Genomic DNA, 10,991 nt, shown 5'->3' with positions numbered 1-10,991 from the left:
TTTTGAAATATGAGGTTTCTTTAGGACTTGTATTTCAAGATGCTGGTGGAGGCATCAGGAATTTTGTTTCTCCTAACAGAAGCTGAAGTCCAAACTAAGTTGCAAGAGGATTGTCACCTAAAGAAAAGTAACATATGTGGAAAGCTATTAGTAAGAAAGTGGTAGCAAGCAAAGAGAAATTACTGAAATTCCAAAGATGCCTCAATCATTTATATACTCCATGGTTCTACAAGGACAGCATTTTGCATATCAACACATAGAGAGGGAGTACTGTAAAAAACAGGTGTTGCAAAACAGACTGGAATGCTTTAACCAGTATATGCAGTGAATGTCCTTAGAAAGTGTGCGTGTGTGCAAATGTGTCTGTGTCCATGTATAATATTAACTACCTCACTCTGCATTTTCCAGGAAAAATATTTTGGCTTAGACATTTACTACTTAATCTAGTAGCAATTTCACATTGATGTTGACAACGTATTTCTTTTTGTATGAGGCAATACTTGTAATTACAAAAAAAGATCTGGTAAAATACATACTTCTGGATATGGATGATATTTTATCCAAAACATGTTGCCTAAATTATGCTTGTAATGTGAACCTTGTGAGATCAGATGTTGGGGTTAATAGGCAATGAATACAAACACACAGTGTTTCATTTTTATTTTTCAATGGGTTTCTATTCATGTGTGTCTTCTCTGGAAAATAATATAATGCCACTAATCAAAGTGAAGTGTTTGTATGTATGTTTACCTTACAATCCTCATTATGTTATGTGTTTTGTTGAAGTACGCCACGTAAGTGTATTTGTACAGCAGTGTGTCCACTGTATTGTATCCATGTCAAAAATAAAAACAATACAACAAAGCCAGCTCTTCAAATCTAAGCACGTGTATTTTGGGTAGAAGCAGAAGCAGGGGGCAGAAAAGCAACTTAAAAACTTTTAAAAGCAGCTGTGTGGTTACAGCACCTGAACAGCTGTACAGAGGACCATGTTCTGCCACCCTTGCTGAAGTGGAGGAGCTCTTTGCTCCAGGAGCTCTTCCCTTGGCCTAGCTATACGCAATGCACAAAACACCCTGGAATCCTGCCTCACTGAAAGCAATGGCAAACTGCTTTGGAGTTTTGTTTCAGCCACATTTTTTAAACTAGTACAAAATACATAGAAGAAAAACTAACATTAGACCATATCATACAAATGCATAGTAAAATCCGAATAAAATTGGAAGGAGCAAACAAAAATACTGCTAGTTCAAAGAGGAAAAAAAAGGGGGAGATGAAAGGAACTTGCAAAGAACTATGCTTATTATAGATGCATATTAAAGTATGAGACACATTTGTTACTGCTTGGTGACCTGGTCAGTTGATGAATGGATGTCCTTACTTGATTGGGATTGAGCACACGTCCCTCAAACCTGTCTTGAGAACAACTACTGGAAGACTAATTTTCAAAACAGAGGCAAGCACAGTAAGAAAAGACAAAGATACAACTGCAGGCTGGCCTCAAAACTGCCTCCCAGTGTCCGTAAAAAATACTGTTTTCCAAAGAATGATGCAATAGTTTGCATTGCCAAAATATACAGTTTTTCCCAAATAAAACCCAAATTGTTTCTTCAGCAGCACATCACTTCACAGGTATCTCTGTGCCATAAAGATGCTGCTTGTCCTAAGCTGATTCCATGAAAGCATAAACAGGAACATAATCCATCTAGCCAATGTATCTATAATGAGTGTCAGGAGCACTGGATAGTAAGGCACAAGGAAAACGAGCTGGAGCTATCCTGTGAAGTGTAACTAAGAAAATTCTATTAATTAAACTCTGAACCTGAGACCTTCAAAATTAGGACTTTAGTCAGTCTCCTGCTCCCTCTGCTGGACTATGTCCACTTACATTTCATATAATCAGAGTCATATAATGGCCCAGACTGGAAGAAGCCTTAAAGATTATCTAGTTTCAACCCCCCTGTAGTGGGCATACTTGTGACTTCTCAGCCTTCCAGCTCTTTTTCTTCTAACTAAAATACATGGACAACTGAACTACTTGAAATAATGCAGTTTATTGTAGTTTTATTATGTGGTCCAAAATTACCTTCTTACAAAACTGCCAGCACATAATAAAATGAAATACTGTCAAGTAATCAAAAGAAAACATACTGTAAACACTGATTAATAAAAATTCCCAAAAGAAAAATACCCAAATAATGCCATTAAAATTGTTGTAGAGGTATTTGTTGTTTAAAACCATTTAGTTAAAATGCAGATGTGGAGCTTCTGATTAAAAAAATAAATGACCTGAGTTGGAAAACAACCAGAAAAATCAAACAGATGCAGGTTCTTATCAGTTCTTCTTTTCATTACGAAATGAGAATGCAAAATAACAGATCAACAACAAAAAAAAAAGACAAACCCTCTCTCAATCCAGACAGGCTTTGCTACAGTTCAGTGCTCAGCCCCAGGGCAGGAATGAGGAAATACTCCACGCAGGTCAAAAGCTCTGCTAAAGTCAAACAATTCTCTATGTTGGCCCTTGGTCAAAACAAGGTTCCTCAAACAGCCACGGAATGAAGTCTTGCTTGTGAGGCAGTTTTGCTTGACATCAGCTGAAAAACAAACATGAAATACGTAAAATCTATTTCTACCAAACTGAAAAAAAAATACAAAGATCCAGTTTATTAAAATTCTCCCCCTCTGAAATGAGAAATAAAACCAACACCTGGGGAGGATCAAGTTCCATATATGTTTGGATGAAGTGTGACATCCCAACATGGACAGGCACTGCTCTTTTCAGGAATAAGTCATGCACAGCAATAACTTGGCAGAGTTTGCAGAAATCGTTTTTGCCAGGGGACAATGGAAGATGAGAGGGAAAAACAGAGGAGAAAGCCACTCTGCATGAGTGTTTATGAAGTTAAAATAGAAACTAGCAGAGTATGAAGCAACAGCTGAGCTGTACACAGTCACAGTTCCCATGGCAAACCAAAAGGGAGCACATGTTAAGAGTCATTCTTTTGAGAGTGAGCACAGGAGGGGCAGGAGGGAAGGGAAATATTATTGTACCTACCAGGATAACCTCCAACATAAATGGGATTGTTCGTATCTGCAGATGTTGACTGGACGTAGGGATTATCAGTGTGAACCAAATTCCCATCAATTATCAGCGAAATGTGATGTTTGCTTTTGTTTGCTTGAAGCTTGTGCCATTTCCCATCACACAAGCTATTTGTGCCTCTTGGTTCGTAGGAAGCTGTTAGCCTGCCAGCTCCATTGTTGACATGGAATAAAACCTGTGCAAACAGCCAGATGCCAATGAAGATATAAAGTAAGAATACATGAACTAATCTGCTTAGATAAAAGCACAATCACACTGGTGCAGAGATTTCCATTTTAAATGTTTGGCAATACACACAGTTAATGTTTACTTTGATGGGTAGAGTAGATCCTTATTAAAGTGTTTTTTAAAATTTTAAACAATAAGGTCTACTATGCAATGATCCATTGATACACTTCACTAGGGATTTCAATGTTTCTTACAAATACAAATCAAGACCTTTTTCACATAACCTGAGACTTCAGATCTGAAAGATGAATCACTGTATATAACTGAAGAGAAAGAAGAATGGCCTGAAAGCACTTGTCATTGCCAATAAATACATTTATTTTTTTCATGTATTTAGTTTTCAAAGCAGCAGACATTTCTTCAACTCTGTGGTGAGGATTAATATGTAAGTATTACATATTAATACTGGGAAAGTATGTCCCACAGAAACAGTGATATTTAACACCGTCTCCAGCTAGGAAGCTTTGAATAAAAAATGAGCTATTTCTGCAAAAACAAATACTTAAGAGCAATCAAGTGTATATTTTTTATGCAAGAGATGACTGGAGAACTATGTATATTGATTGTTAAATGGTTTATGGAGCATAATGGCCAGTAGAAGTAGAGAATGAGTTAATTACTCATGAATATTGAAGAAGAGGTTACAAAACAGTGTGCATTGTGTATGCAGTATTTTTCTCAAGGACAAGGATAGCTTTATGGTAGAAAAAGTATTAAGCAATAAAAAAGATATATATTTGGTCTAAAATACAAGGTATGTAGTACAGGAGGTCAGAGTGGCTGCACACTAACATAAATTACACTAATTAAAAATCCAAAAAGTTCCAGTGACTTCTGCTAATCGCACATTTTATCATACAATGGCAGCGAGAAACCTCGAGACAAAGTCTGTCCCATATTTGTTCTGTGGGAAGGTGCCTCCATCACACTTGACTGGTGTGCATTTCATGCATTCCAAGGGCTCTACCTCGCAGTTTCTAACAAGCCCTGTGTCCAGCAGTGTGCCTGCACAGGGCAGCCTACCTTGCCGTGTACGATCTCCAGCCCAACCGCATCGACCCTGGCGCTGCTGACGCCCAGGAGAACGCCGTGCGCCGCCGTGGTGCGGAACTCCAGCGTGATGTTCACGTCAGAACGCACCTTGTAGCCTTCCCTGACTGGAAATAAGTTAGAGGCTTCTAGCAGAAGACTTGCAACTCACAATACAGAGCTAAATATATGCATTACCATTAAAAGGTCTAAAAAATTTGTTAATCATGCTGCTAGCACTTGACCTTGCAATACCTCTGGACAATACGTTTTCCAAAGTCATAATTCCCATTTTTTACTGGAAAAGAAACTCCCAAATAAGTTTTCTTTTATTAATTCACATTTAATCCATTCTATCTCATCTGTAAGAAACAGTAAAGAGCACAATGCAATCCTTCATGTTACTTCACAAGTCTTTTGTCTTCATATTTGTCACAGTGGTCACAGGGGTCTCCAGGTGAGGGAAGAGACAAGAATGTTGACTCCATGTTCAGAAGGCTTGATTTATTATTTTACAATATATATATTACATTATAACTAACTAAAAAGAAAAGAAAGAAAGGTTTCCCTCTCAGAAGGGAAACTGAGCTAAGAATAGAAAGAAAAGAATGATAACAAAAGGCAGCTCTCTTGGACTCTGTCCGAGATAGCTCAGCCTTGATTGGCCATTAATTATAAACATCCAAGATGGGCCAATCAAAAATCTACTTGATGCATTCCACAACAGCAGATAGCTATTGTTTACATTTTGTTTCTGAGGCCCTGAGGCCTCAGCTTCTCAGAAGGAAAAAAAATCCTAAAAAAAAGATTTTCACTAAAGATGTCTGCGACAATATTCTTTATCAGACCTCAACATCATGAACATGGATATTCTTAGCTAATAAAGATGTAGTTCATTTCTTTCCCACTGCTAAAACCATTATCTCTTTTATTTGTGCAAGACAGCCCTTTGCAGAAATGACCACTTTTGGATGAATGAAGTGAAAGGACTCAGTTAGAAATCCACATGCAGGGCATGCACTCACTGTGTGAGGAGTCAGTTAATTACACACAGTTCCAGTAAGACCTGAAAGGAGTATGTTTTCATTAATATTAATTCAGTCAGGCACTGTTTTCATTTAATGACACTTACCAAGAGCAGCAAAGCCACTTCCATCAAAGAAGGTACCATCCTGCACTGTTTCATAGCATTTATTCACAGCAAAGATAGAGACAGGACTCTCGTTGTCCAGTTGTTTGCCATTAATTGTCATGCTACCAATGCAGGCAGGAATACTGTGAGTAACCTAAGCATATGGAGACATAAGAGACAATGCTTAGTATAAACTGCTGTGATGCTCTCTTAGGGATTCACCTGATCTTATTGCAGATAAAATATTATCCGAACAAAACACAGCAGAATTTAAAATACTTCCGTAATTAAATTTCTAGTATTACATATAATTATGTAAGGCACATAATGTCTTAGAGTCAAAATCAAATGGTTTAGAACCACAGTATATACACTGTCTATAATATACAGAAAGAATTGTGTTTGCTTGACTGTGAGCAGAGATACACTCAAGAGTAAAAACATTCCAAACATGCTTTAGCAAATTAATGAGTAAACAAAATTTTTGTAGGACATTTTGCAAGTTCTCATCATCAAAAAGATTCATCTGAATCACTCCAGAGGGTGGCTGGGCACTGGAAGAGGTTCCTCAGGGACATGGTCACAGCACCAGCCTGACCGAGTTCAAGAAGCATTTGGACAATGCTCTCAGGCACAAGGTGTGACTCTTGGGTGTCCTGTGCAGGGCCAGGAATTGGACTTTGATGATCCTTGAGGATCCCTTCAAAATCAGGACATTCTACAATTCTATGAGAAACATTATCATATCACCGGAATCTTCATTAATATAATGTGGGCTGCACAAGGAGGAAGGTGACAAAACCTACCCGCTAAAAGGATGTATTAAAAATATGCTTTAATCTAAAGACAACTAAACGCTTTCTTTCAGAGTCTTTCAGAGATATTTAAGGCACCTAATTTCTGTTTGAATGCAAGAGAAGTCAGGTACCAAAATGTCTGATATTGTAGGTCATGTTTTTACCTTATACTGTGAAAGACAGGAATTAGATTCTTTATTCATATAATTTAGATTCTTTACTCATTTTTAACAGAGAAACAGAATGAAAAAAATAAAAAAGTTCTGCTAAGGGCTATTACTAACACACAAGGATATAAGATGTAGCTGGACTCATTAAGCCACAGAAAGATTTATCTGGTAAAGGGTCATTACTTTCCTAGTTGCTTCTTTCCCTAAGCACTTCTTTTGAGCCTGTCAGAGACAGGATGCTGATTTAGATGAGTTTCCTGCACTATGCTCATTCTGGTCTTGCAAAATGCCAGAGGCACCCCTCACCCCAAGCCTTCTTACATTCCCAAGATTCTTTGGCACGTAGTCTAAGGGGAGTCCTCCCACATAGAGCTTCCCTTCCACATCCAAGGTGCTACCATCTCCCAGGGCATTGACTGCTACCAGCTCCTGTCCATCCACAATGATTGTTCCTTTTCTTTTAACATATTCCGTCTTTACCTGGAAAAAAGGGAAGCATGCAAACATAAATGAGTAAGCTACATTTGTTACCTAGTCATCATTTGCCATAGAAATAAGAGCAAGACAATTGTTTAGTGGTTCAATTGCTTTGACATTCTGTTCAGATGTTCTGTGCAACCTCTTGAAATTCTTCCCGAGGCTGAGACCATTTCTGAATACAACCTAGCAGTTAAACAGCTTTCTTGCCTTCCCAAGGGCTCACAAAGATTTCATAATGTCCTGCCTAAGGTTTTCAGTGTTTTATTATTTCTTTAAATACCAGTTTATTGCCCTAGGATATGGGCAGGTCACTGAGTTTTCAGAAAGGCATTCTGTGCTAGCCTCCTGCAATTATTGTGCTGCCCAACAGCTGAGACATCTCAAGTCTCTGAAGTGCTGTCATTTTATGATAGGCAGTGCTACATTGGTTTTGACCAAAAAGCTCTCCAGTTCTGTGCATCTTGTTCACTTATGTCCTTATGCCTGCCTTGCCCTAAAACAGTTACATGTTGCTGAGGGAAGTCAGCTAGCCATTTATTCTTCTCTATTTACTTTTAGCCCCACTCAGAACCATGAGTAGCTTCAACACAAAGCTTCATGAACGTTTGGGCTGGTAAGGGGATAAAGGGGTAAAGCAGGGTGGTATGAGGAGAGGGCAGAGAATGAAAAGAAGTGGTGGTTTTTTTCAGTAGCAATGCATATTAGTTTGCGTAGATTGCAGAGGGACTGCAATGATTACCCCAGCTGGGAAGTGGTGTGACTCAGCCTTAATCTCTCATAAAAAAGGCTGAAGCTCCTACTTTGTGTCCTTGGTAGTAAAGATAGGTCAGCTCTTACATGGAATCTGTTCAGGTCTTAAAATGTGGATAGTGTCAGTAGGAGTTTTATGTGAGTATGTGTAATTTTTAAACATGCAGCTGTAAGTCCTGGAGCATTCTTCCTGTTTCAGGGTAGGCAGCAGAGCTTAACTGTGATATCTCTGACAGAAGTTCACATTTCCTTTCTTCATGTTAATTTTTGCTGGTTTTTCTTCTGGTGATTATTTATGAAAAGCAAAAAGAACTCTGCCGATTCCCAAGGCACTTAGGAAAGCTGGCAGCTTTGTGTCATCAATCACTTTGTCCCACAGAAGCCACTTCTTAGAGTGAAGGCTTCACATCCTAATAAAGGAGGGGAAACTTAGCAGGATGAAATTGTCATCCTCACCTGCGTTTAGGAAAAGTGATATCCTCAGAGTTACTCCTAAAACTCCTGCCAACATCACAGTCACTTCTCACACAGAAAGCCAGAGCCAGTGGCAGGTGGGCTGCTCGGAGGAATTGGGCCAATAGAGACTGATGCAATCTTGGTGCAGAAGGCCCTGACTGCTATGTGACACCTCCAAGCTGTAGACATCATTTCTACTCAATTCTACTTAAGTCCTCCATTCATTCTAAATGTCCCCCTTTCTCACATTGCCTTGACCAAGGAAAGGACAGACAGTGCTTCCCTGTTGTCACTAGCTGCTGTGACATGCTCAGGCAATAAGCGGGTAAGTGGGAGAAAAGAGAAACGCTGCACCCACAAATCTCTGTCACTCTGAAGTGCAGGTCTTTGGTGGCAAAATGGACTGAAAGCTCTCTGTGGAAAAGGTCAGATTTTTTTGTACCTTTCCATCAGGTCCTTCTCTGTTGAAGATGACTGTCACTACACAGTTGGTGAACTATTTAATTCTGAAATAGTTTGAGATACTTGACAGTAGTTGGAAGATGGATTTGGTGTACAATTAATGACAATTTTATAAGGAAATAATTATCAAATAAAAGTTTTCTGAATGACTTCATGATTGGGTTAGAAGCAGTGTGCTTTTGCAACACAGAAATTACACAGAAAAGGCAAGAAAAATCCCTACCAGTACCTAAAGGGAAGAGAAAATGGAGCACAAGATTGACAACCACCTACCGTATGCCATTTTCCATCACTGACAACAGCAGGGTGAAGAGCTACTGCTTTTCCTTTGCCTAAATCAAATGAGAAATGGAGCTGTCCCCCATAAAGCTGTAGGGCTGCATAATCAACCTGGTTTTGGTGAGCCATGTAGTAAATCAGGCCACTGGAGGCAAAGGTTCTGAGATTCAGCTGGACGGAAAGCCTAGAAAATAAAAATTCAGTGTTACTTAAAGGTGTTTCTTCTGCAGTGATGAAAAGCTTTTCTGGACACAGAGAACAGCCTGAACCAATTTATTGTTATGAAAGGAGATTTATTATTACAAAAGCCAGAAAAGTAGAATTTAGGTTGATTTTAAGAAAGCATGACTTATAATGTATTTCATAATGGAAATCAGCGCTGTACCTGTCAGAAGTAGAAAAAGTGCTTGTCAAAGAGTGAGATGAACTTTAAGAGGGACAGGCTCAGCTGTTTGTGACTGCCAGCTTGCTTATTGCCCCAAGAAAGGAACCCATTCCAGGGTAACTTTATGGCATCCATTACTATTAGGCAGGCTTGCTGGGATATTATGGGCAGACTGAGAACAGAGGGAGGCTTAAAAGGTAGAGGAGACGAATGAGCCATTTATTATTGGAGACACCAGGTTCAGACTACATGGCATCAATCCTCTGCAATGTCCTTTGCTCAGAAGCTGTAACAGAAGGGCTAGAAGGAAAAAACACTCTCTTTTCTCAATGCCTGCAGAGACTTCCTGAGCTGAGAGAAGCAAATGCAAGTGACTTGCAGGCTGTGTGATGGGAACTTTGCTGGGAGCCTCTCAAACAAGTAAAAGAGGCAGAGGTGCTATCACACATTAGGTCCCAACAAAATTATTCTTCTCAGTAGTCTTTTCTCCTTCAAGTGCACCTTCAAAGATGGAAGGTGTACTTGCAGAAAATAGAGAGGAGAGGGTGAGATGTCACTTGCATCAGACAAAGGAATGGGAACTGGATGTGAGTTCTGCATGTGGGAAAAAGAAATCAAAGTACTTACAGAAGGTAAAGTGAGACTCAGGTCTGGGGGGATAAAAATGCAGAATTCTGACCATGAGTTACTAAATCTAGGATATGATACTTTCTTTCGTGAGGAGCCCACAGAAACCGGAAGTGAGGACCATGTTCAAAGCTGGCAATCAATCATGAAACCCACCACTGCCCTTCTTGCAGCTCAATACAAAATAACACTGTGTGGATTTGTAATTCAGGATATACTCACTTCTTCCTGACAGCAGACTGATTGAAGAGCAGGGTCAAGTGGCTGCCTTTGGAAAGTCCAAACTGATGGGCACCTTGAACACGATCAGGCAGCTCATCTTTTGCACAAACTACCTGTTAATGAACGGAATTTATTAAGTAGGATAGTGTCAGGTTCTGCCCAGCAACTGTTGAATGACAATGTGCCTGCATAGAGCTTTGTAGGAGGCAAAACTAAGCCACAAGAAAACCACAAAGTACACAGAAAAACATCAATTAACTAACCTCATAATCATTCCAACCTATCTTCAGGCTCAAAAAGAACTGGTTCTAATGATTAAGCTATGTCTTGTAGACAGCATTGACCTTTTCTACTGAAAAATGTTTGTAGCTTCAGACATATTCAATTCACTTTTTGTCTTAATTGACAGCCTTTTTAACAACAAATGCTGTAAGTTCAATTTCAGTGTGAAAATCTTATAGGTTTGGTAGAAATATTTTCCCGTTTTATGAGGACACACATTTTTGTTATGATTTGGGGTATGGAGACCTGAGTAACAGAGCATGAGCCAAAGCTACATTTTAGCTCTAAAAAGGACAACTTATTTCTTTTTATAGTCCCAACTTGTATGCATGAAATCTTGCTTTCTGTTGCCACAGGAAAATGGTTTCAGGATCCTTTGGAAACCCTTCATTATAAAGATGTGCAGCTGTAGGAGGAGAGAAGTAATGCTGCCTTCTCTCTTGGGAACAGGGACTGTGTGAGAGGAAACAGGTGCCAAGCAAGCTGCATTCAGACACTGCGCGTCTCTCTCAAGTGGTTTGTGCCTCCTCTCTGACACAGAGCAGACACTGCATGTGTGTGACCAAGAAAATATCATGCAGAACTG

At 39.3% G+C, this 10,991-nt stretch overlaps 1 protein-coding gene across 1 annotated transcript in view; it reads right to left on the bottom strand.

The window, feature by feature from the left end:
• Nucleotides 1-2,082: 2,082 nt before the first annotated feature.
• The window catches only part of LAMA1 (laminin subunit alpha 1), a 100,103-nt gene continuing 91,194 nt past the window's right edge, over nucleotides 2,083-10,991 (bottom strand). The window contains exons 57-63 of the mRNA XM_064705881.1: nucleotides 10,124-10,236; nucleotides 8,884-9,073; nucleotides 6,784-6,942; nucleotides 5,496-5,649; nucleotides 4,358-4,491; nucleotides 3,059-3,281; nucleotides 2,083-2,597 (exon numbers count right to left, since the gene is read on the bottom strand). Of these exons, the coding sequence (XP_064561951.1) occupies nucleotides 2,437-2,597; nucleotides 3,059-3,281; nucleotides 4,358-4,491; nucleotides 5,496-5,649; nucleotides 6,784-6,942; nucleotides 8,884-9,073; nucleotides 10,124-10,236 (1,134 nt within the window). The 3' untranslated portion in view covers nucleotides 2,083-2,436. The remainder of the gene's footprint in view (nucleotides 2,598-3,058; nucleotides 3,282-4,357; nucleotides 4,492-5,495; nucleotides 5,650-6,783; nucleotides 6,943-8,883; nucleotides 9,074-10,123; nucleotides 10,237-10,991) is intronic.

The sequence above is a fragment of the Zonotrichia leucophrys genome, chromosome 2, assembly GCF_028769735.1.
Source record: "Zonotrichia leucophrys gambelii isolate GWCS_2022_RI chromosome 2, RI_Zleu_2.0, whole genome shotgun sequence".
NCBI lineage: Eukaryota > Metazoa > Chordata > Aves > Passeriformes > Passerellidae > Zonotrichia > Zonotrichia leucophrys.
Note: the sequence above shows the minus strand (reverse complement) of the source record. Positions and strands in the feature narration are given on the sequence as shown.